This window comes from Komagataella phaffii, chromosome 1 (assembly GCF_000027005.1).
Source record: "Komagataella phaffii GS115 chromosome 1, complete sequence".
Classification (NCBI taxonomy): Eukaryota; Fungi; Ascomycota; class Pichiomycetes; order Pichiales; family Pichiaceae; genus Komagataella; species Komagataella phaffii.
This window is the reverse complement of record NC_012963.1, coordinates 1,531,448-1,555,742: the sequence shown is the minus strand read 5'-3', so window position 1 is coordinate 1,555,742 and position 24,295 is coordinate 1,531,448. Positions and strand designations below refer to the sequence as shown.

At 40.3% G+C, this 24,295-nt stretch overlaps 14 protein-coding genes across 14 annotated transcripts; 8 read left to right on the top strand and 6 right to left on the bottom strand.

Moving 5' to 3' along the window:
• Positions 1 to 5: 5 nt before the first annotated feature.
• On the bottom strand, positions 6 to 1,187 carry PAS_chr1-4_0079 (uncharacterized protein; the record flags this gene model as incomplete). The annotated part of the gene is made up of 1 exon (XM_002490144.1): positions 6 to 1,187. One exon carries the CDS (start codon positions 1,185 to 1,187, stop codon positions 6 to 8), a length of 1,182 nt encoding a protein of 393 aa, XP_002490189.1.
• A 671-nt stretch (positions 1,188 to 1,858) lies between these two features.
• PAS_chr1-4_0078 (Multidrug transporter of the major facilitator superfamily) lies at positions 1,859 to 3,889 on the top strand (the record flags this gene model as incomplete). The annotated part of the gene is made up of 1 exon (XM_002490143.1): positions 1,859 to 3,889. The coding sequence occupies one exon, from the start codon at positions 1,859 to 1,861 to the stop codon at positions 3,887 to 3,889; it is 2,031 nt and encodes a 676-aa protein (XP_002490188.1).
• A 748-nt stretch (positions 3,890 to 4,637) lies between these two features.
• Positions 4,638 to 5,480, top strand: PAS_chr1-4_0077 (Integral membrane protein required for efficient mating; the record flags this gene model as incomplete). The annotated part of the gene is made up of 1 exon (XM_002490142.1): positions 4,638 to 5,480. One exon carries the CDS (start codon positions 4,638 to 4,640, stop codon positions 5,478 to 5,480), a length of 843 nt encoding a protein of 280 aa, XP_002490187.1.
• Positions 5,481 to 5,631: 151 nt separating this feature from the next.
• Positions 5,632 to 6,699, top strand: PAS_chr1-4_0076 (Hypothetical protein; the record flags this gene model as incomplete). The annotated part of the gene is made up of 1 exon (XM_002490141.1): positions 5,632 to 6,699. The coding sequence occupies one exon, from the start codon at positions 5,632 to 5,634 to the stop codon at positions 6,697 to 6,699; it is 1,068 nt and encodes a 355-aa protein (XP_002490186.1).
• Positions 6,700 to 6,910: 211 nt separating this feature from the next.
• On the top strand, positions 6,911 to 8,155 carry PAS_chr1-4_0075 (L-rhamnonate dehydratase; the record flags this gene model as incomplete). The annotated part of the gene is made up of 1 exon (XM_002490140.1): positions 6,911 to 8,155. The coding sequence occupies one exon, from the start codon at positions 6,911 to 6,913 to the stop codon at positions 8,153 to 8,155; it is 1,245 nt and encodes a 414-aa protein (XP_002490185.1).
• Positions 8,156 to 8,509: 354 nt separating this feature from the next.
• On the top strand, positions 8,510 to 10,774 carry PAS_chr1-4_0074 (Outer mitochondrial carnitine acetyltransferase, minor ethanol-inducible enzyme; the record flags this gene model as incomplete). Its single annotated transcript, XM_002490139.1, has 1 exon — positions 8,510 to 10,774. One exon carries the CDS (start codon positions 8,510 to 8,512, stop codon positions 10,772 to 10,774), a length of 2,265 nt encoding a protein of 754 aa, XP_002490184.1.
• Positions 10,775 to 10,885: 111 nt separating this feature from the next.
• Positions 10,886 to 12,427, bottom strand: PAS_chr1-4_0073 (Hypothetical protein; the record flags this gene model as incomplete). Its single annotated transcript, XM_002490138.1, has 1 exon — positions 10,886 to 12,427. One exon carries the CDS (start codon positions 12,425 to 12,427, stop codon positions 10,886 to 10,888), a length of 1,542 nt encoding a protein of 513 aa, XP_002490183.1.
• Positions 12,428 to 12,826: 399 nt separating this feature from the next.
• PAS_chr1-4_0072 (Co-chaperone that binds to Hsp82p and activates its ATPase activity) lies at positions 12,827 to 13,831 on the top strand (the record flags this gene model as incomplete). The annotated part of the gene is made up of 1 exon (XM_002490137.1): positions 12,827 to 13,831. One exon carries the CDS (start codon positions 12,827 to 12,829, stop codon positions 13,829 to 13,831), a length of 1,005 nt encoding a protein of 334 aa, XP_002490182.1.
• A 92-nt stretch (positions 13,832 to 13,923) lies between these two features.
• On the bottom strand, positions 13,924 to 14,595 carry PAS_chr1-4_0071 (Mitochondrial superoxide dismutase, protects cells against oxygen toxicity; the record flags this gene model as incomplete). The annotated part of the gene is made up of 1 exon (XM_002490136.1): positions 13,924 to 14,595. One exon carries the CDS (start codon positions 14,593 to 14,595, stop codon positions 13,924 to 13,926), a length of 672 nt encoding a protein of 223 aa, XP_002490181.1.
• A 170-nt stretch (positions 14,596 to 14,765) lies between these two features.
• On the top strand, positions 14,766 to 14,969 carry PAS_chr1-4_0070 (Hypothetical protein; the record flags this gene model as incomplete). Its single annotated transcript, XM_002490135.1, has 1 exon — positions 14,766 to 14,969. One exon carries the CDS (start codon positions 14,766 to 14,768, stop codon positions 14,967 to 14,969), a length of 204 nt encoding a protein of 67 aa, XP_002490180.1.
• A 592-nt stretch (positions 14,970 to 15,561) lies between these two features.
• PAS_chr1-4_0069 (Protein kinase with similarity to mammalian phosphoinositide-dependent kinase 1 (PDK1)) lies at positions 15,562 to 17,979 on the top strand (the record flags this gene model as incomplete). The annotated part of the gene is made up of 1 exon (XM_002490134.1): positions 15,562 to 17,979. The coding sequence occupies one exon, from the start codon at positions 15,562 to 15,564 to the stop codon at positions 17,977 to 17,979; it is 2,418 nt and encodes an 805-aa protein (XP_002490179.1).
• An 83-nt stretch (positions 17,980 to 18,062) lies between these two features.
• Positions 18,063 to 18,626, bottom strand: PAS_chr1-4_0068 (uncharacterized protein; the record flags this gene model as incomplete). Its single annotated transcript, XM_002490133.1, has 1 exon — positions 18,063 to 18,626. One exon carries the CDS (start codon positions 18,624 to 18,626, stop codon positions 18,063 to 18,065), a length of 564 nt encoding a protein of 187 aa, XP_002490178.1.
• Positions 18,627 to 18,728: 102 nt separating this feature from the next.
• Positions 18,729 to 20,351, bottom strand: PAS_chr1-4_0067 (F-Box protein; the record flags this gene model as incomplete). Its single annotated transcript, XM_002490132.1, has 1 exon — positions 18,729 to 20,351. One exon carries the CDS (start codon positions 20,349 to 20,351, stop codon positions 18,729 to 18,731), a length of 1,623 nt encoding a protein of 540 aa, XP_002490177.1.
• Positions 20,352 to 20,587: 236 nt separating this feature from the next.
• On the bottom strand, positions 20,588 to 23,674 carry PAS_chr1-4_0066 (Effector of Rab GTPase Sec4p, forms a complex with Sec4p and t-SNARE Sec9p; the record flags this gene model as incomplete). The annotated part of the gene is made up of 1 exon (XM_002490131.1): positions 20,588 to 23,674. One exon carries the CDS (start codon positions 23,672 to 23,674, stop codon positions 20,588 to 20,590), a length of 3,087 nt encoding a protein of 1,028 aa, XP_002490176.1.
• Between the last annotated feature and the right edge of the window lie 621 nt (positions 23,675 to 24,295).

Here is a 24,295-nt window from a genome sequence, read left to right as displayed (position 1 = left end):
ATTTCTCAAAAGACCATAATAAGAAGTTTTACGACAAAATAGAAACCAAGTAGTAATAACCAAGTGGGGGTGAAAATACTGAGAAGTTCCCATTTAGAAAAAAGTTTAAGCTCCGTTTCTATAGACTCATATTGAGCCCCAAATGATTTGGTACTGAAAAACTGATCCAATAGAGCATCCTTTTCACACCAAACTTTATAAAGCCAGTTCTGAAATGGCACCAAGTTTGATTCCTGTATTTCGTTTGAGCTATTCACAATTTCAGGATCAAAATTTACACCTCCAATTTGGTGGAGATCCAGGGCACGAATATGGATATTTACGGAATGAGGCCCTTTTCCATGTATGAATATCTGTGACAGTGTATAAATATCTTGTGCATACTCATCCGGTGTATGGCCACTGTATGCAATCGTTAGATCGTAAATATACTTCGTTGTAGGGCTCAATTTCTCCACAGATACATAGAGGCCTTTGGCTCTAGGAGAAAGGACATGATTCAAAGGTTCAAGGCCATTCTTCTGTATGTATTCATTTGATATTTTTCTTCTATTGTCAGACATATTTGTTCCTTCTGGAAAAATTATCAGCCAATGTTTCTTGAGGTCATCAAATGCTTTAGCAGATTTGTTACCATAGAAATATGTGATTTCTTTCAGTTGCCTAATCATTATTGATTTATCATCCTCCCATTTTCTACTGAGGAAGATGAACCTGTAGTTGGTCATTCCATAGCCAAGAACAGGAATTTTACTCAATGACTTTTTCATAATGATATAAACATTGTCAGAAACATCACTAATGAAAGCAAACCACCACATGAAGAGCCAATCAGTGTAAATCTGATGATTTGCCACTACAATTGCCTGCGGAGATAGAGCTGCTCGTACTATATCATTCCCTGTAAAGGTCCTGTGGTGTGTAAAGGTGCCATTAGGAATTGATTCATCATGAGTAATAATGATCTTTGTAGGAGACACCAGACTGGTGACAAATGTGAGTAGAATTATGAAGTTCCTCTTTGTAAAGTTCAACAATCTTTGTTGTTGGAGGGGGTTGAAACAAAACAATATCTTAACAATAATCTGGGTAATGACGATACTCAAACACCCAGAGAAAAAAAACAAAATAATGAATCCTAACCGAAAGATTTTAAAAGGATTTAACCTCTGTTTTTCTAATACCATTTATGAGGTCGTCTGTTTCTTTATTGTATAGAATAATTACTCTAAGATACGACAAGCCGAATTCTGGGGGAGGATGAGTGCGCGCCGAAAACAAATCCGTCGTGGGTTATCTTCCGGGGTTAGTATTCCAGGCCGGCACACCTATCTGTTCAAGACAATACTTCAGTCAGATAATAATGAAGCAACCTCATGAAGAATAGCGCTCTTAAATCATGTACTAAACACCACTCTTAGTTCAATCCACGAACCATTCAAAGTTCTGGGCATTTCGAAATATGCTGGGATGGCTAGGAATGATACATATTGATCTCAGGAATCATTCATCTTTAATCCAAAATAACGTAAGCACAGAAACACCATTTGTTTACAATAAGCTTCTCGTCGACACATCAAAATAGATTAGCTTTCTTTTGTTATTTGCCGACCTTCACTTTACTACTGTGCCCGTCAGATTCGGATATACAATTTAACAGTACGAGAAGAGCATCATTTCTAGATTCGTTACCCGCATTTAGCCACATAAATTGATGCATGCGAACCAAATAAATAATCAGTTAGGCAAGTTGCAGTGTATTATTGGCAGCTTGGCATTTTATTGTAAACATCAGTCGGTATTTATTGATACTAATTACTGCCTTTCATAAAACTAGCTGACCATTCATTTTCGTTAAATGTCATCTGCTTCCAAACTTAAACCTCAAAAATCACCGAATTTGCCAACTGATGATGAGTCTATCAGTTCATCTATGAACAATGACCAAAGCGAGTCGAATCGCCAATTGGATGTCGTTTCATTGACCAAAGAAGCTTCTTCTTCTTCAAATAAACGTGTTTTGGAGAAATCAACATCAAGTTATTCACAGACGCCAGATCAGACCAAACGGCGATGGACATATGAGCCTCAGAAAACTGTACCTCGAGATCGACGAAGAAACCTTGGATGGGTGACTCTCATACCAGAGTATAAGAATCCCAGAGAGTATGATGAGGCCACCAAATATACCATTATTTTGGTCGTAGCATTATCAGCTGTTATAGGTCCAATGGGTACGTCAATTCTTTTACCAGTCATTGATGAGGTTGCAGCAGATTTGGGAACGAGTGTAACACTGGTTAACATATCTGTTGGTATATATTTGCTTTCATTAGGAGTATTGCCACTGTGGTGGTCCAGTTTCAGTGAACGTTTGGGTAGGCGACCGATATACATATCAAGTTTTGCCTTGTTTTTTGCTTTTTCCATCGGCTGCTCTCTATCGAAGTCCATTGGAATGTTGATTGGTTTCCGTGTGTTATGTGGGGGGTGCTCGGCTTCTGTTCAGAGTATTGGGGCAGGAACAATAGCAGACCTATACCCTCCCTTAATGAGAGGTAGTAGGATGGGTCTCTTTTATCTGGGTCCTCTGGCAGGTCCACTAATGGCTCCAATTATTGGTGGTGCACTAGGTCAAGGTCTTGGCTGGAGGTCTACCCAGTGGTTCCTAGTGATTTTTTCAGCATGTCTGTTTATCCTTCAATTTTTTCTACTGCCAGAGACTATGAGGGCTCAAGATTCACCAGAGGCTATTAGAGCACTTTTGAAGAGTAGACAGCTACAAAACAATTTAGAGAACAAAGGTGATGACCGCAATTCTTCCCAGCATAAAGCATCAGATGTTGAACCAGAACTAGAAACTGCGATTGAATATGAGGAGACGGACGCATTACTTCAGCGGATTGCAACCTTGGCCTCGCACTATGACGACGAGGTAGGTGAAGAAAGTATGGGCCAAGTTGACCGTGAAAGCCCAGCTGTCTTTGACCCTGTAATGCCTGCATTGTCTAAGATGGAGACAGACCACAGAGGTAGAGTTGCTTTCTTAAGACGGCGAAGAAACCGAATTCATGAACGTCTAGCTCATGAATTTCAAAAATTACTTCAAAATAAAGGGAACAACACCCATGTTCCTGAAAATCTAAACGAAAGCAGGCTGAGAGTTGTTAAACGGAACTTATACATTTACTTGGTGCTTCCCATCAAAAGTCTCTGTTTTTTGCAGTATCCACCTGTTCTTCTCTCTATCATATACTCAGCTCCTTGCTTTGCTGTATTATACTTTGTAAACATGACTTTGACTTACTGTTATGCAAGGAGCCCTTACAATTTTTCTCCGATTTTGATTGGATTGGTTTATATTCCTAATTCTGTGACGTACTTTATTGCCTCTACAGTTGGTGGACGGTGGGCGGATGTATTGCTCAAAAAGTACAAAGAGAAACATGGTGTGCTTGCCCCAGAAGCCAGGTTTGGAATCAACATTACTATAGCATCAATTTTATTTCCCTGTGCTCTACTAATAACTGGCTGGTGCCTTGATAAGAAGGTTCACTGGGTGGCACCGCTAGTTGGAACCGCTATATTTGGGTTTGCTCAAATGATTGTAATTGGAGTCAACACTACATATATAGTGGACTCGTTGCCGGGCAGAGGAGCTACTGGAATTGCGGTGAACAATTTTGTACGCATGATCCTAGCTTCAGTTGCTTCTTTTGTAACTGAACCATTGATCAATGCAATTGGTGTTGGTCCTTTATTTTCCATTCTGGCGGGAATTACTCTACTGCTGATCAGTGTCTTGATCGTACTTAAAAAGAAAGGTCATCACTGGAGAGAAACCTATGACTTAGAGAGGATATACGACAAGCTAGATGATGTTAATTGAACTATGAAACAATTATTTGAGTACGGTGTTTAGCATCTTTTTGGTAAGACCTTACTCAAAGGTAGCATAGATTCGTGCTCCAACTCTCACACCAGAACTAATCTTTTTGTTAACAGACATTTCAAAATTGTTTTCAAATCCATTTCATTATGGAACAGTTTTGTAACTGGCTATAATTAACCATAATTAGCTTCCATGATAGACGTTAACCTTTTATTTTGGTAGTGTGATACTTTATTTCATTAATTGAATGACGATTGACCTAGCTTCATCATGAAAACCGTTGACAGATATGGACGTTAGATGACCATTCTCGTAGCCAAAATCGTAATTTTTGACTTACAAGTGCATACGATGGAAGACTTGACCTTCTTTGATCATCAATTTGGACATCTATTTAGGTTCAGAGATCAACTCGATAAGTATACATCAAATTAGTTACAGAAAAAAATACGGTTATAACTAACCCCCCTATGAACCGTGTACAAAGAAAGCCAACTTCCTATTTGTCTCAAATTACGAAAAGAATAATATATTGTGGCAGTACTCTAGAACTCTTAATTTAGATTTACGAGGTTTGGGGTTACAACACCGTTTCAGAAACCGTTTTGCAAGTGTCGAGCGTTGTGTTTATCATGAGTACGAAACATTGAGTTTAACAAATGTCACAAATGCAGGGGGCAACTAGCCTATAAAAGAAAGGGGGTAACCTAGCATTGCGTGAGAACATGAAGCAAGTGTTACCGAAATGCTATTCTTACCGATTTTGTACCTAAGAAAATGTCCGAGGGTAATCTTATTGCTTACTCTCTTTACTACGTTTTTTTTATTGGCTTTTCTCCTTATGGGAGCATCCAAGCCAGCAAAAAGCTTCTCAAGCATCTATTTGGTTGAGTACAAATTCAACCAAACATCTCCGATGTTTCCCTTGTTGGAACAAGCTTACAAAAACCAGGATGCCAAAGGATTGAGCTTGATGTCAGTCAAGGCTGGCTACATGGGAATTTGTGTGGATACTCCAAAGTTGCTTCAGGGAAATAGCACAGATGAAATGAAAGAGCTTGGTAGCCAGATCACTTGCACTTCTAGAGACTCAATTGGAAAATTCAATAAGGATTTCATGGGCGTGTCACTGTACAGCTCAGGAACTAACACTACAGCTGCATTTATTGATCTTGTCTCAATAGTGGATGCTTTCTCCAATAGGATGGTAAAACCGTACCTCCTAATGGCTATTTTGGTACTTTCAATTTGTTTGTTTTGTAATCTCCTTTACTCTGCGTTACCTTTCATGCCTTGTAAACCAATCGCCGAAAGGAGTGCGCTAGTTTTGTCAACCATAACGTCTTTTCTTTGGGGAGTGGGTGCCATGTGGAGCCATGTAGCCTCTCACAGTATTAGTATTGTGCAGCCCAGCTCAATGAGAATAATTACGGGCAAAGTAGGCCTAAAAGCAGAGATTATCACCTGGATTTCGTTCAGCTTTCTTCTCGCGGTTTGTTTAGGATGCTGGGGTCTATATCTGAGGGACAGAAGAAATACTAGGAAAGCGGTGTTGCCAATTGAGAAAAAGTTGAGGCAGGGACTCTAGTAGAGAAAGATCTTAAAAATAAATATATCAGTAACTAGGTAAATAAAACAGGTGGCATGGCTCAAGAAGCATCAATCAAACTCAAGAAACATATGAAATAGTACTCTATTCGCTATTGATCTCTGATTCTCTTCTTCTTACTATCAAGTCAATGATCTCTAAGCTAAAATTCAAAGGGGACTCAGACAGCCGCAAGAAAAACAAGAAGAATGCTGACAGTAAAGCAAAATCAAAATCCAAAGTTAGACGATCTCTAAGCACGGAATTATCTAGGCAAGAGCCGCAAGCTGCCTCCTTAGGCGCTTCTACTTTTCGCATCAACAATAGTCTAAGGAAATTCAAGGATATCGACAAGGATGACTTGGAAGCAGGATGGAGTGTGGCTGCTACTTGTGAAGATATAAGTGGACCCACGATACTTTTAGTTAATGGTGTAGACTCCCCAAGGGCCTTAGCTTGCGTCAATGAATCCATGACGACAGATGACCGATTGGATTTAATTGATGTTGATGAAACTGTCAATTTTAATGAGAGCAACAATTCAGAATTTGCGGCAGAAAAGGAAATGTTTCGACTAGAGCCAACGCAAACTTCACAGGTATTTGTTTCTACGCCGTTAGATAAGCTTTTGTTGAATGAATCAGACCAAAAAGATCCAGATTACGGCAAGACCTTTCTAAGGATGGCTATGAAATCCAACGAAGACAAATATTTAAGATATGATAGAGATACAGATCAGTTGATTGGTGATTCTGTTACCATAACACATGATACCATTTTGACTTTAAGGAGGCTTCCAGATCAAGGCTATGGTGTATGGTCGATAACAGTCGGCTCAGACCCTTCACTGAAACTGGTATACTTAGCTGAGAGTGACAAGGTCCGGGTCATAAAAGATGAAGAGAATATATTGGATCTTGAAACAACAAGTATAGTAATGAGGGTCCAGACAAAGAATACCAAATTGGGTCGCCAGATCATGGAGTACCATGACTTTGCCACTCAAGAAAATATCGTTGATTTGAACGATCTTGATCTTCAGAAGTATAAGGATGATAGGTTAATTTCGGAAAAACTTTTGGAATTACAGAGGCTAAAAATCAAGGTAGATGAGGATTTGATTTCAAGGGTGCAACAAGCGGTGCAAAACAGTGAAATAAATGAATTTATGGTTAAACTGAAAGAACAAAGAACCAGTGACTCCAGCAGGTATTATTGACAACTGACAGAATGACTGACTCCCTACACCTTCTTCGTACAGTCTTACATAATTCGGAAAAAAGATATCGCGAGAAACCTCCATACGGATGATAGTTAGCCCGTTCCCACCACTTCGGCTGATTGTTAGGTTACGTGGGGTTGAAAGATGGAGACTATAAAGCCTGATCCAAAGAAGGCCATTTACCCCAGAATTTTTATCTCCTAAAAATATGAGTGTTATAGACTTTCCTAAAATCAAATCTGTCAAGACTTTCCTGTTGGGTAAAGGTCTTGGGGGTGACTACCACAATGTAGAGACTGGTCACTGGATTATCGACTCAAAATTTGCTACTCCTATGAGTAAGTTCGAAGACTGGCGAGGCTCTAGAACTTCCTGGGGTATCAATGTGTTAGGATCTTTCTGTGTTGAGCTGGAGGCTGAAGATGGTACTAAAGGATTTGCTACTGGGTTCGGTGGACCTCCAGCTTGTTGGATTGTCAAAAACCATTTTGAGAGATTCCTAGTAGGCGCTGACCCAAGAGATACCAATCTTATTAGTGACCAAATGTTCAGGTCTTCTATGTTCTATGGACGTAAAGGTTTGACTGTTGCTGCCATTTCCGTTGTGGATTTGGCAATTTGGGATTTGTTAGGAAAAGTCAGAAATGAACCTGTTTACAAGTTAATTGGTGGAGCCACTAAAAAGAGAATTGATTTCTACTGTACAGGCTCTGACCCATCAGCCGCCAAAAGAATGGGATTCTGGGGTGGTAAAGTTCCTTTGCCATATGGCCCTGCAGAAGGTCACATTGGCCTCCAGAAAAATGTTGAATTCCTGGCTGCCCACAGAGAAAGGGTTGGCCCTGACTTCCCACTGATGGTAGACTGTTGGATGGGATTGGATGTTACTTATACAATTGATCTGGTGAAGGCTACTCAACACTTGAACTTGAACTGGTTCGAGGAGGTGTTGCACCCAGATGACACTGAAGGATATGCTCTCTTGAAGAGGGCTTGTCCTCAACAAAAGTTCACCACAGGTGAGCACGAGTACACACGTTATGGTTTTAGAAAGTTGATTGAGGGCCGCAACGTTGACATTTTACAACCAGACGTTATGTGGATTGGTGGTTTGACTGAGCTGCTTAAAGTTACAGCCCAGGCTAGTGCTTATGATATACCAATTGTTCCACATGCTTCTGGTATGTACTCATACCACTATGTTATTTCTCAGCAAAATACTCCCTTCCAAGAGTACCTTGCCAACTCCCCAGATTCTCAAAGTGTTTTACCTGTCTTTGGTGGTCTATTCATCGACGAACCAGTGCCAACTGAGGGTTTCCTGAACCAAAACGTTCTTGACAAACCAGGGTTTGGTCTGACATTGAATCCTAAGGTTGAATTGATTGAGTCAGGAGATATTTTATCTCCTAGCCCAGAGAAACCATTAAAGATTAATGAGGACAAGAAATAAGAGGGTCTATGTATTTACTATCAATATACTCTATAAATTGACGAATACTACGCTCCCGCAACCCGTTATACTATAAGATACTGGAAATCACTCGTTCTGATCTGATGACCAATTCGGCTTACCGGTGTCGCGCGTTCTGCAATAGTATAGAATTTAAGTTAGTAAATTCAGGAGCAGCCGCACGACCCGCCCGCTGTTTATCAGTTCTCACTGACTCCGAATGCGCGCAACACCGAGCCCTGGCTCGAGATTGAATGACCTATTTTTTTAAGGCATCCCATCACAGCTCTATATATTTATTACGATGTTCCCCAACTTAGTGAGGTTCAAACATTTACACTTCTGTTTGGCACCATGACTTTCGAATATCAAGCTGGCTTGAAGAAATTGCCTATCCCCGATTTGCAACAGACTTGTACCCAGTACCTAGAAGTTCTTAAGCCATTGCAGACTGAAGATGAGCACAAGAACACCATCGAAGCTGTAGATCGGTTCATCAAAGGAGCTGGTCCAGTGCTAAATGAGCAACTGAAGGAGTACAGCAAATCTCGTAACTCTTATATCGAGCAGTTCTGGTACGATGCTTACCTTAACTACGATTCTCCCGTGGTTCTGAACTTGAACCCATTTATTCTACTGGAAGACGATCCAACTCCTCTGCAAACGGACCAATTAACCCGTGCTGCTGCTTTAACAACCTCCTCGTTGCGTTTTGTTCGTGCTTTGAGAAAGAATGAGCTCAGTGTGGATAAGTTGAAGAATGGCAAAGCTTTATGCATGGATCAGTACCCTAAGCTTTTTGGATCGTCGAGAATCCCCTCGTCCACTGGTTGTGTGTTGCAGACTGACGCTAGATCGCATCATATTGTGGTTATATCCCGTTCTCAATTCTATTGGTTTGATGTTTTGGATCAAAAAAATGATCTGATTATGACTGAAAACGACATAAAGCTCAATTTCACAAGTATTGTTAATGATGCTGAGCATGCTCCATTGGAGGACATTGCCAAATCCAGTTTTGGGGTCTTGACGACCGAGAACAGAAGGATTTGGTTCAAGTTGAGGCAGAACCTAGAGGCCGACGACAACAACAAGGAGATCCTGAATATAATAGACAATGCTCTGTTCGTAGTCTGTTTGGACCATGAGGAGATCAATGACCTGAAGGATTTGGCTAAAAACTATTTGTGCGGTACCTCAGTCTTGCAAAATGGTATTCAAGTTGGTACTTGTACTAACAGATGGTACGACAAATTACAAATTATCATCACCAAAAATGCCAAAGCTGGTATTAATTTTGAGCACACGGGGGTGGATGGCCATACTGTGTTAAGATTTGCTTCTGACATCTATACAGACTCGATCTTACGGTTTGCAAAAACAATCAACAACAACTCTCCATCCCTATGGACTTCTGTTTCTCCTGACCCTTCTACTCGGGATCCAGCATCATTTGGGAACGTTGTTACTACTCCTCGGAAGCTGGAATGGAGGCTAAATAATGATTTATCGTTGAGTTTGCGATTTGGAGAAACGAGACTTTCTGATTTGATTGCACAAAACGAGTTTGCTGCCTTGGAGTTCAAGACATACGGTATGGAAAGAATCAAGAAGATGGGTTTCTCTCCCGATGCATTTGTTCAAATGAGCTTCCAAGCTGCTTACTATGCGTTATATGGTAAGGTGGAATGTACGTATGAACCTGCTATGACCAAAATGTTCTTCCATGGAAGAACCGAAGCAATAAGAACAGTTTCGCTTGAGTCGAACAAGTTTGTTACTACCTTCTTTGATTCCTCGTTCACAGCAAAAGAAAAGGTCCAAAATTTAAAGGATGCATGCCAGAGACATTCAGGTAGAACCAGACTTTGCTCCACTGGGCAAGGAGTTGATAGACATCTTTACGCACTATTCTGTATTTGGAAGAGATACTTTTCAGAGCTCAACTCTACTGGAAGTAATGAACCAAGTGCTGAAACCACTGACAACGAAGAAGAGGCCTCAGACACTTCTACTCTGAACTTTCAGAATCTTTCTTTAGGCAACTCCAATATTTCATCGATTGATGAAGTTAAAGAGATTCCTTCCATATTTGCAGATTCAGGCTGGGATAAACTGAATAACACCATCCTTTCTACTTCGAACTGTGGGAACCCTTCTCTGAAACTTTTTGGATTTGGTCCAGTCTCACCTAATGGATTTGGATTAGGTTACATCATTAAGGAGAACTCAATTTCCATCTGTGCTTCCTCGAAACATCGTCAGACTGATAGATTTTTGGACACCTTGAATGGTTACCTAACGGAATTTGAAAAGATTTATGCCGAGTCTTTAAGACCTGAGGTTGATCTTGAGACTGAAGATACTGCTGCTGAAATCGACCAGGTTGATCATGAAATTCAAGCATTCACTCCTGATAAATACAGAGGAAGGTCGTTGGACAGAAAGACAGCCAACGAACTGTCCAACTTACTAGGCGGATATGATTTCCACCAGTTAGGGCCCAATGACGACATGCTTAAATCCCGTGGTAACTCTCCTGAGCCTCCATTTTCTAGAAACACTGCAGGCTTCTCTTCTAGGGAGATTGGTAAGAAATTACGTCTGTCCGAGTACTAGCTAGTACCATATCCAGTTGCATGTAAACTTTAAATTCTAAGGGATTATATTTCTCTGATAGTTTTATAGTTGTAGAATGACGATTCAGATTATTTTCTGTTATCTTTTATTTTAAAACCAAACTGATACGCGGTATGGTAGATGATCTCCACTTCCATTGACGAAAAGTGCAAATCTTTCTACAAACGGTTCTCCGCAGAATGAATATCCTTTAGGTTCTTGCTCGCTTAGAAGTCTACGGCTTTCAAGCAAAGAGAAATCATCACAGTTAATGGTGCAAGGTGAAATTTTATTGGATGTGGATGTGCGGTTTAAGATAAGACCGTTATCGGAAAAAGAGCAGGCCTCTCGGAGTGAAATCCAAGAAAAGTCATTTATAGAACTGGAACCAAAGGGGATCTTCAGGTAATGTGGTGATGACTGCTGAGTGACTATAGGTAAAGAATCAAGAAACCGATAAATCTTAATGCATTCTTCAATAGGATCAGAAATGGCAAAGAAGCCATATTGTAGGTTGCTGCAAGGGGCCAAATGAAAACAGTCACCTAGAGTGAAATCATTGTTGTAATTCAAATACTCTACGACTTTCTTCAAATGGATTGTTCCTTTCTTGGTGTGGCAAGTTTTAAACAATCTTAATCTCCCTTGAAGACCACTAACCAGCACATAAACATCTTTGCCATGTTTTTCTGTGTGAGTAAAAGAAGCAATTTGTGTCACAGTTGAACCAAAAAATGTTTTCCCGGCACTTAGCCAGCTTCCGCTCTTAAAAACCCAAAATTGTATGTGCCCGTCTCTCAACCCAACTATAAGTAATCTAGATGTGCCAATCACAGCCATTTCTAATGCCATGACGTCAGAACTTGTTTTTATTCTTGAAAAAGGATTTTCGTTTGACAGTGCATCTGCTGGTGACAACGTCTGTATACGTACTGTTCTACCATTCCCTATTGCCAGGCTGCCGTCGAAGTCACAGGTGACCTTATCGTCTCTATGTACCTCAATACTCTCTAGCACTTTTTTGCCTTCAGCAATGATGACAACTTTAGTGGCATTGCCGATTTCAAGCTTGAACACAATATTCAAGTCAAAAGCTCTATACCATAAAAGTTTTGTACTCACAGTTTGACTCAAGAGATAATCAGCGTAACTTGGGAGAGGTTTGCTTCCAAACTGGAGAGATCCCCAGCGACCTGGTGCAATGTTAACTAGAATCTTTGAGTTACCAGGTATTGGTAGGATACCTATAATGCGGTTATTGCCTGCGAATTCGTAGCAATGCTTTCCAAATAGATTGATCACTTGCTGCAATCCCAACTCATTGTCGAAAGATGTCCGCGTATTACAACTTTTGGAATAGAGTGCTGAAAAGCTAGTATTCATCCAAGGAGAAAGTTGAGAAATTTTTGAACAAAAAAATGAAGTTGCCAAAGAAAACTCTGCTTCTTTCTTCTTTGAGCCCTTCGAGTCAGACTTCCTCTTGCTGATAATTGGAACCTCAATCTCCAGCGTTCTTTTCAGTCGTTCGTTTTTCCGAATCGAAGAAATCGAGTACGGCGTAATATCTGATATACCATCTGTATTTTTGGTTATCTTAAAGTACTTCTTTCTATGCTCATCAAAGTAGAACCCCTCTATATGCGGAGGGGACATTGTGTAAGATTAGACCTGGCTCGAGTTTTCGCGTGTCGTTTCCAATGCTTGATTCCGATGTTTCAGCAAGCCCCAACCATTTAACCATCTTGGGTTCGATAAACATTCTATGTTGTCCGTCACAAGCCAACTGGTACAAATTACAGTTGTTCAGTCAAGGAGATATATGGGATCAATATACTATTTCATTGACCTGCCTCCGCGTTAAACTCTCAAATTAAAAGGTGCTTAGAAAAAGCGGAACTGAAGATAGGGAGTATATCCCCAATCAGCGAATATTCTAGAAAGAATTCGATCCCAGCCAGGTCTTCCTACTCTGCTCCCGATTTGCCTTCAACCTCTATCATTTTTGTTTCCTTCATCACAGAAACAGTAGTATCATTTTCTTCAGAGCATAAGATGGTCGTCAATAATCCTAACAACTGGCATTGGGTAGATAAGAATTGTATTGATTGGAGTAGACAGTACTTCAAGGAGGCTTTAGTGGGTTTAGAATCAACAGGTGAAGCGGCTACTGTAGCCGTCAGCGACTTAACTTCTGTCGAAGGAGATGTAGAAGTATGCCAGCGCAAGGGAAAAGTAATTTCCTTGTTTGATCTCAAGCTAGTATTGGAATTTATTGGTTCCACAAATGCTGCAACCTCAAAAACAATTAAGGGCTCAATTACCATACCAGAGGTAGCTTATGATTCGGAACGTGACGATTACCAGTTTGACGTGAGCGTGCACAGTAATCCCGACGTTGATAATCAAACAGAAGAACAAATCCGAGCTTTAGCCAAATCCAAATTAATCCCTCAACTAAGGGAAAAATTATTTCAATTTGGAGTTGATCTCATCAAAGTCCATGGTTCTGACATTCAATTGCCAGCTGAGCAAGTCAAGTCACAGTATACTAAGAGCAATCAATTGCAAAAAGAGAAAGTTAATACCCAAATATTTAAAAAATCTACCCCAGTCTCTATTGATGGAAGCAATTCGTCTTCTCGGGTCCCTAAGTACAATACTAGTACCCTACACCTGGAACCCGTGTTCAACACTAGCGCTGATCAACTGTATATGACTCTTTTGGATAAAGAAAGAGTTGCAGCTTGGACCAGGGCTCCTCCGAATATCGAACCAAAAGAGGGATCGTCATTTGAGCTATTTGGTGGAAACATCAGCGGAAAGATTGAGAAACTCGAATCCAACAAAAAGATTGTGCAGTCATGGAGGCTGGCAACATGGGAAAAAGGCCATTATGCTCAACTTGAAATCAGTTTCCATCAAGGCAGCACTGAGACTAAGATGGAAGTCAACTTTACTGGAATTCCTGTGGGAGAAGAAGATGCAGTACAGAGTAATTTTGAAGAATATTACATTCGTTCAATCAAGGTGACCTTCGGATTTGGGGCGGTATTGTAGTCTAGTTCAAAGCGCATATAACAAATCTCTGATTTATTTAATAGATAGTCAACAAAAAGTAATATTTTGCTCAAAATAATCGCTTGTACTTCTTATTTGGCGAAGCGCTTTTCAGCTTCCTTCCAATTGATAACATTCCAGATTGCCTTGAAATAATCAGCTTTGACATTCTGGTACTGTAGATAGTAGGCATGTTCCCAAGCATCAATAGCAACCAAAGGGACCAAACTACCGGAAACAGTATCCTGATTTGGTCTCTGCACAACCTCAACCGAGCCATTCTCCTTATTCTTTACAATAAAGGCCCAACCGGAACCTTGAATACCTGCCAACTTAGAGTTGGTAAGGCTTATCAGTGAATCGAAAGAACCGTACTCTTCAATGACTTTCTTAGAAAAATCAGAAGACTCAGATGGAAGCTCTCCACCTCCTTGTTTTGGAGGAGCCAAATTGTCCCAAAAGAGGTTATGATTAACATATCCTCCACCATGGAAGCGGAGCGCCTGCTGTAGCTCGATCACCTTAGGTGTGTTATTGGTCTCCTTAGCCTCAGACAATTGCTCAATTGCAGCATTATAACCGTTTACATAGGTTTGGTGGTGTTTAGTGTAATGTAACTCATTGATTTTGCCACTAATAAATGGTTCCAGCTCATGGAAGTCCCATCTCAAATCTGGAAGAGACACTTTAGTTCTGGTAGTTACCAGAGACGATGCCAATTTTTTGGAAGAAGGCAAAGATGTACGCAAAGAAGATCTCAACATGTTAATTTAGGTCAAAGGTAAGTAGATGATTCCGCTCTCTGGTTCAAGATAAAAGAGAAGGGAGTGTAGCTTAGAAAGCAACAATCAGCAAACTGCTATGTTTAAAGATCACGTGCAAGAGCCGTCTCGGACTCGGAAAAGATTAAGGCAAATTCTAGTTGGTTAACTGTATGTGGCTTATAGTGACCACAGTTCTGTTTATCTACTACACCTTATGGCTATTTCTATCACCATTCTTAGATGAAGGCACTTTTCTGATGTCTCTATTTCCAAATCGGGAACTGGCCATCCAACTCCCGGTAGTTTTAATGATTTTAGGAGCAACTTTAGTTGGTTCTTACGTTGGAATTGTAATGGTTACAGAAGTTAAATAGGACGAGTAAGGAGGTTTTGAATCAATTGAGCCATTGGGTTATAGTATTTAGTTCTTTCGTTGCACAGGATGAGGCTTGCCAAAGTACTGGATTAGCCTGCTCATACTATACTCGTTTTCCCGACCGGGGAATAACTGACTGAAGGATTTGTAACGTTTTCCTGATGGTTTGTTTCGGGATTTTAATTCATATCTACATAGTCTTTCATAATATTAGTCTTTTTGTCGCTTGTTTACTCTACTGCGCTGGCTTTCATTCTTCAGGTAGTTAACTTCACTGCGGATACTTGAAGTTGTACACATCAAGAGTATGTCATATATAAAAGTTGCACCAAATCGCTCCATATCCAAATCGGGAAATTCTTTTCTTTTACCATATTAACAGATCATCATATCGCATATCTCCTCAACCAGGTTATTAGTCTCCTACTTTTCTTCAAATCCCTAGCCCCACAAGCATTTTCTATACACAACATTGAGTCGCTTTTTATCTCTGTCGTTCTCTTCACGTTGATTAAAAACATATCATCATTTTGCATAGATAAGCCAATCTTTTTTTAGTTGCTGTCCCTTCCTCCTTGATTGGTTCGACCATGTCTAAGAAGACCGCCGAAGATTTCGAATTTGGTGAATGCATTGGTTTAGGATCCTACTCAAAAGTATACAAGGGAGTCTCAGTTCAATCTCGTAAAGTTTTTGCCATCAAGGTAGTTTCCAAGAATCAGATTTTGAAGGAGAATAAGATTAAATATGTTAACATTGAAAAGAACACTCTCAACAAATTAGGTCACCATCCTGGAATTGTCACCTTGTATTATACTTTTCAAGACATGGATTCATTATTTTTTGTCATTGACTATGCCAACAACGGAGAACTCTTGTCACTCATCTCAAGACTAGGTTCCTTCAGCGAGATACTAGCAGGCTACTATGTAACCCAACTCGTAGATGTGGTTGAGTTTATACACTCCAAGGGTGTCGTTCATAGAGATTTGAAGCCAGAAAATGTTCTTTTGAATAACGAATACAAACTGATGGTAACTGATTTCGGAGCTGCAAGAGTGTTCGACGACAAGGGTGAGAATAACTCTGATCCATCCAGTTATCAAAACGACAGCCCCCCTCCAAATGAATCATTTCCTGGTAGTAGACAAGGGTCGTTTGTTGGAACTGCAGAGTACGTTTCTCCGGAATTGCTCAAATACAACCACGTAGGATTTGAATGCGACCTGTGGGCACTAGGTTGCATTCTTTACCAATTAATTGTTGGAAGACCCCCATTTAAGGGGAAAAGTGATTACCTTACATTTGAAAAAATTATAGCGTTGGATTACTCCTTTCCTAATTACTTCATTCCTCAGAGTATAAAAGATTTAATCTCGAAACTTTTAGTACTGGACCCAAAAGATCGATTTACGATAGAAGACGTCAAATCCCATGAGTGGTTTCAAAATGTCCAGTGGGATAATAAGAATAGCATTTGGAAAAAACCCACTCCAAAACTTGAACCCTATAACCCACGAATCTATTCAATTAGGTCCACTACATCTCAAATGAGATTAAAGCAGCAACAGGAACAGAAGCTTCAGCAGACCGAATCTATGATTCGGTCAGCCTCCACTTCTTTGTTTCCCCACTCTACTCAGATTGCCCAAAGAACATCTCAGAAAACTTTGAACAAGGTTCTTTCTCAAAAGATTGCCGAAAAGAACAATGAACTAAGCTTGAAACACCAGACAACGCTAAATGCATTATACAACAGTCCAATGAGAACTCCTCCCAAAACGGCACCAAGAGCTGAGTCAAAAGCTCTCCGAAAAGTGGCATCGAACTCAGGTTCGGCGATGGAATGGAACTTTCAGAACTCTCCTCCTATCGCACATCATAACGGAGATTCAGGCATACCATACCTGGCATCCTCATCTTCTTCTTCTCCAATCCAACCTCATTGTCCTAAAGATGGTTTTGGCGGTTACTCCTCCAATTGGAACAAAGGTCCCAATATCTCCACAGCTAGGGAGCGACGGAACAGTTTGCAAATGGTTGATAATTCCAAACAAATGCAGACTCCCCCACTATCCAAAGGCCGAAGTAGAACTAGCCCATCAGCTACTCAGAAAAAAGCAGAAGTTGTGCGAGCTCCTGCTCAATTGCGTTCGTCGCTTGTTAATCCGATACTGCTAGACAACAATATTCCAAAGGATATCAAGGCAAAACTAGGCTTAAATGAGTCAATTCTTAAACTTGATAACATATTCAAAACTGAGTTAGTGTACAAGCGGTTCGAAGATGTTCAGTTGGATGACAAAACTTTGAATGATATTATTGAGAAGAATAGAACGAAACTGTACAACGATGCGAAGAACTGCGTGATGGTCATCACCAGTCTTGCGCGGATTCTTTTGTTTGAAATAAACTGTGATTTTCAGCTGAGTACTCCGCAATCATCATCTATGATGCAAGCTTTCCCATTTTATAAAGCGTTCCAAGAAATCAAACTCACAAACAAGAATGTTTCGATTTATGACTATGATTTTGATGAACAGCAACGGACAGGTTATTTGGTGTCTGAGCTGAGTAACATTAATAAGCTCATATTAATACGGACGTTTGAACCAGAGCTGTTCCCTGGAAATGCGGGAGTGAGAGTTGGTTTCAGTACTCATAAGGAAAAGTCGTGGATAGAAAGCCTTTTAAAGGCAAAAGACTTGATTCGTAGCGGAAATAAAAAGAAGCAAGAATCAAAGAAAACTTCAAATGGTACTAAAGTTGTAGGAAAGAAAGCGGCCTCTAATATTATTCAGGGTTCGAAAACTAGCACCACACAAAAAAAGCCATCTCCCAACAACAATGTTGCCGAAAGCATGAAAAATCTGAACATCAAGTCTAAGCAAGTACCGAATAGTTCAACATCATCTCAATTAAACGTGATCATTAAACAACAGAATAACCAGAACAAATTTGCAGCAGCTGCTGCTGCCGCAAGTACAAAGAAATCTGCCGTGAACTAAGTACTTACGGTACCTCATTTGAGAAAAGCTTATATACAAAGATAGTTTAGAAAGAAACGCAGCTATGCCTCTATCCTTTGCCTTCACTCACAGCTATTCATACGCTTGACCAATGGACTATCAGAGTCTAGTTGACAAGTATCCTGTAGCATCCCAATGCTCCTACTCCGAACAATCTGCTCTATTGTTTTCTCATTGTTAACCCAGTTCAAAAGTTGATCTACTCGCAAATATTTTTCTTCCAGTTCCTGCTGCAAATCCCTTAATGCATATGGATCGATTCTTGTATCAACTAATTCATTTCTTCTGTTAATTTGACTCTCTTCTGACTTTATTTCTTGCCTAAACTTCACAGCTTCCTTGTGACAGAACTCAATAGCATTTGATCTTGCTTCCCAAGCGGGCAGTATTGAGGATTCAAAAAAGTCGTTACAAATTGAAGATTTTTCCTTTTTACGATTTGAATAGGTTGATTCATGATGATTTAATTTATTGTTCAGTTGCTGTTTCAAAACATCATCAGTGGATAGCCGAGAAAGCTTGAGAAAAGATCTCACCCCTTTAGGAGTAAGACAGGCATCTCTTGAAAGAGAATGGATTCCCACTGTCTGAGGTTCGATGATAGGTTCTGCATTCTTGGACCACATTAACGATGCTTGAACAAAACTCCGAAAGATGGAGTTTTAATTACTATGCTAGACAATTCTCGAATATTCAAAAAATAGATACCTATATTATTCCAACTAACGTCAAGAACTTTTCTCAACCACTCCGTTGCTGATTATTGCCGCAGATTGCCATCCTCCCGCAGCGATTGCCAAAACCTGACCTTCAACTGATATTGGGGTTGGACTAATTATTGTATAACCGCCCTCATCTTGCGTCCCTAGTCCTCTTTCTACAATCTGCTTGCCGTCTCCGAGCCCAAGGCACCCACAATACTGGGATTCCCTACCCCATGAAAGCATAGTTCTGTCTCGCAGCAGGGCAAGAAAGTGATAGTCTCCAACTGATATCGAGATACAGTCTTTGTGTTGTAATGACTCAATAACCTTCACAAAATTAAGGTTATTCAGATCGCCTATGAGAACTTGCCCATCATCCGTAAAGGCTGCAAATGTTTTGAATGATCCGCTTAGTTTAATAAATTTAACATCGTCAGAGCTGTAGCTATTGTCACTTTTGTACCTGTTAAAGCTGTCTAACGGAACGGGCTCTGTAGTCGGAACAGTTTCAATATCATCAACCTTCACTAAAAAACACTTCCCTGACTTCGTAATGTAAATGATAGCCGAGTTTAGGGCAACCAGGTCTATTACCTGGTCTTCGTTATTGTTTCCAGTATTCGGGACTACTTTAAAATGAGCCTGAACTGCGCTCGTGGAACGAGTAAATGCATCTCTTGATTTCCAAACAACAATTCCCACATTCAAAACATATATACTGCTTAGGTTCCAGCCTGCGGATATTTGTGTGATGATGTTCGAAGAATTGTTGAGTGGTTCATGGTTTGGCTTATTGAAACTCAGTTTTATTCCCTTTACTTTCTGCTGAGGACAATCCCAAGACCAAATAGCTCCAGAATCGTCGAGCGCAATGAAGTGAGATCTCCCTGAACTTACCGCTAAAATCTTGCGTTCAGGGTCAATTTTCACCTTGGTAAGAATTCCGGTTGCTTCACGAACTTCATTATCTTGTGCTAAAGCTGAAGTTAGCGGAGAATTGAGATGCTCTGGTAACAGTTCTGTAATTCTTGGAGTTTGAGTTTCGATTGGGGGCATTGTAGTTATCCTTGGTAAGGGGATCAATGGATGTCGGGGCATTGGTAGAACTCCTGGTCCATGGTGAGTTCTTGATGAGTTCTCAGATATTCTATCCCGATCCACAGGTCCAGGGCCCTTGAGGCCGCCGTGCCAACTGCTTCCAGTAAAATACAACGTACCATCCTCGGTTAAAATTTGAAAGGAAAACCCTCCACCAGACACATCAGCCAAGACCGAACCGGCCAACCGTTCTACTAATGTTGGCAAGATGATATTAACACTAAATCTTCGTCTATCCAAATGTGAACGTGGTACCTCTTTCAATGAATATCCTAGCCTGCATCCACCGGATTTACCCCAAGTATACAGCTTACCTGTGGATCGCAATTTATATAATTCTGGCCACTTTGTAGACGTGAAACTGAGTGGGACAGGATTATGTCCAAAAGTTTTAGCGTATAAATGACGGTAAACTGTCGAATCTTGGGTTAAAGTCTCAAACGCATGGCAAGTACGACTTAAGGAATTGATGTCCGCTCTGTCCAGCTCGGGAATAATGGAGTTTACTATGACATCTTGAGGTAAATCAAGTATGTTAATTTTTGACATGGGAAGATTTGCCAGTGAAAAACTTTGGTTCACTGGTAAACTTATGATTTTGGGGAAATCAGAGAGTGCTTAATAGGTTTAAGAGATCATTTGGTAAGGCTACGTGCGAGGTTCTACAATATTCGCGCTAAAGCATTCTCTCTCACCTTGTTTGAAGACGAAAGAATGTCTTCGAATATTGACACCGTCCAGCTCCATGAACTAAGGAGCCGTATATATATATATCCTATATGCATCTACCACCCAAGCTTCGATCGAAGGCCTGCCTTTAATATACCAGTTTGTGCTTCGCCGATTGTTGAATTTAATCCTTCTTTGAAATTACTGGCATAATCATTGCCAGCTTCATCTAAAGATTCGATACCACTCTGTATGGACCTGTATGCTTGTTTCAAAGGATTGACGGTAGCAACGTGGTGCTTGCGAATCGGTTTATTGTAGTTAAATTCTTCATCTTGAGAACCACCTTCCTCGCCAAATTTCGATGGAGACTTCAATAGTGGACTGTTAACCATAGAGTTCAAAACTCCTTGGTTATTGGGGTTGTAGGGTGATATTTGAAAGGCCAATTCGGAATCTGGAGTTGGATTTCGTAAAGAGACGTTCCCTCCGTACATTAACTGGATAAGATCTTGATAAGATATCAGTTTGGTTCCTCTTTTAAGATACTGTACAGTATTAACAGTTGGTCTGTATGGGATAATCAAAGAATCATTGAATAGTTGGTCAATATTCCTTGTTGGAGACAGTTCTGCAGTTGAATGTCCAACAATATCCACAAGCCCAGCTTCGCTCTCATTGATCCGTACCAAGATTTCACCATTCGCAATCACGGAACTATATGCCAAATAATCTGTGCTGACGGGATATGGCAGTATTAAAGTCGTTATCTCCCTCAGGGATGGTAAAGAATAAACCTTGATATCATTTGACTTAGATAGAACGTTAAATACTGGAGAACTTCCCTGATTTGAGTTAGGTATAACCGAGACTCCGCACGTAGCAACTCCGCTTTTGATCGTTTTGTGTGTTACTCTGTGCAGCTTATTATCTAAGATTCTGATATCTGAGTTACTTGAAGCAATAATCAGGCTTCGGATGACCACACCATTAGACAATTTCTTGAAATGACCTAAAGTTGCAATCGTGAATGCTCCTGTCTCCCTATCAATACAAGTCAATTGACATAATGGTCCATTCGTAGCACCAATAAAAATGTCATAAAACTTTACCTGGAAACTTCCATTTGAACTTGGAATAATTTGAAATCGTAACAGGTCTCCTCTGTTTGTTCCTAATAACAAAACTAAGGACGAAAATGTATCTTCATTCAATGCCATTACTCCCACCTCTAAGCAAGTACCATATATAGGAGTACCTTCACAAAGCTCGCTGAGAAATATCGAAAAAAGTATAGAGGGGCCTCGTCTATCAATGATCATTAACTCCCCTGATTCGTAACAAATACCAACAAAACCTACGTTGCTGTTTATCAATGAGGTTACTTTTCCTGAATTCTTTCGAATATAAGATACAGGTAAAAAGCCTTCCTTCAAGTCTAAAGGTGTGCGATCGCTTATATCGTTGAGAATCTGAGCACTAAGACTGTTAGGGTCTTTATTATCATGCTTCAAGTTCATACTTTTAAATCGCTGATTTAAATCCGACACTTTAGAATTGTAGTTATAGTTCTTTGCAAACTTGAAGAGTAAAACGTGTCCGTTCAAAGTGGAAACTGCGAGCTCGGCAGTGTCAGCGGCAAACGAAACATTTGTCACAGTAACATCGTTAGAGTCATCCTGTAAGATCTTAGTAAGGTCAATTTCAAGCAAGGAATAAACGTCAAGTTCTCCAGAAGATGCGTCCCACATTCTGATGAATCCATTCTCATGCCCTGTTATCAATGCTGATGCCAGTGAATACGCACTATCTGATTTTTTTTGTGAGCTTCCACCTTTAAGCAGAGGCCGAACTTTGCTTGCAGTTGAAACGCTCAGCATACCCAACCACTGGCTTCTTGGAACCGGACAGGCACGTGAACAAGATATCTTTGGGTTCATCCATGTTAGTGTTGGAGGCAGGATTCCGGCCTCGTAGTTGATGGTCCCCAGTGGAAAGCTTACAAGCTTCAAATCACCACTATCCGATAAGACCAATATATACCTTGGGTCGTGGTTACCGCCAAAATACGGACTTGCTTCGCCCAAAGGAAGAAAGTCAATTATGGCCGTGCTATTGTGAATAGGCATTACTCGCTGAGATTTGGGGAAAGCGTAGTACTTTCCCATATTTTCATAAGAGGTAACCGAGTACTTTGGAGTTTGCCCAAAGTCTAACAGTGTTAAATTCTGGGCACCTAACTTCTCCGGTGTATCACCTCCACATATAACAAGCTGAGTATGTTCTGGGTCCTTAGCACATATCCAGGAGATCTTGATTATTGGTGACAACCCTTGCGTATCTGGTATGGAAGTAGACTGATTGATGTATGTGTCGTAAAGAGTTCTCGCCTGCAGAATAGTACCATCATTAGAATCCCAAAATACAAATGAATTGTCATCGTACAAAGTGACTATGTTTAGGCCATTAGGATGCCACAAGGCTGTTACCAGTTGAACGTTTTGGCCGTTTGGTGGCTTATATATAAATTCTTGCTTGATTTCATCTGTGACAAATGAATATATGACGGAGACATGTGTATAGGCGATTAGTACGGTCCCTATATCTCTCGGATGCCACTTGACAGATAGAACTGGACTCACATACTTAATTGAAGGTAATACTTTTCTCTGCAGATTACCAATTCTGTATGGAGTTACTTTGCCAATGCTGATATCGTAAAAGATACAAGAACCGTTTTGAAGGCCTATTATCAAAAACTCAAGTGAATAGTCTGTTTCAACGGAGGTGATGATACCTGGTGCAGAATAAGTGTACAATAGCTTCTTGGAATGTAGTGAAAACACAAAAATGGTGCTTTTGGCATCAATTGCTACTAAATAAATACCCTTAACGAATTTGAGGGTAATGAGCTGCAAACTGGATTCTAACACAAACGCAACTTCGACTTTCTTTTGTCCAAAAACGTGCACCTCCCCCTTACCTGTTGATATTGCTAAGAGACTCTGGATAGGATCAAATGCCATACACAAAATACCACCAGTGACACCATACCTTGATAAATCAGTCAATTGAAACGATTTATTTGATACACCTGAAGACAGACCCTTGTCCAAAACTTTGTTCATGTCAAGTAATTTGCCAGTGGAGCTCGGCATGGGCTGAGCTCCTGAATCTGTTGACTTTTGTTTTCTTTTGAACATGTTTCGAATAGATTTGAATGATAACCCCCAGAAAGTATGTGTGATGTGTAGTTAGTGGTTAAGGTGCAGAATTAAAGGAGATGCTCGAATGAGACTACTTACTGATAGACTTTCTTCATTTTTCCAAGAAGGTCTAGCGATGACATATGGATCGACTAAGGACAATTATCAAGCAAGCGTCTTCAATCCGTCCAACAAACCCAGGTGTTCTCTAGCATTCAGTACTATGTGTCTAGTTTTTCTTGCCAACTGTAATGAAGAGGTTGGATAATATTTCACTGGTGATTACTCTAGCTTGTCAACTGGATAGCATACAAGAAAACTACTGTGCAGACATCCAGTTGCCTGAGCTGCTTATAATTTGCAGCGCCTTAGATCCTGCAATAATTTGCCAAAGTGATTCATTTTGAGATCTTCGTTTTCTCGGCTGTAAACCTTTGAATGTCAATCACATGTCAAAGTGACATTAGCCATGAGATTTTTTCTTCTTGCCCTAGCTCGATTATAAAAGGTCTTGGTACCGCTTTCTCTGCTTGGTACCGCTTTCTCTGTGATTACGTTGTTGCTTGCTCTTCGAATTTTAAAAATATTAGATACTGAACTGTGTTCACTGTTGTCTTC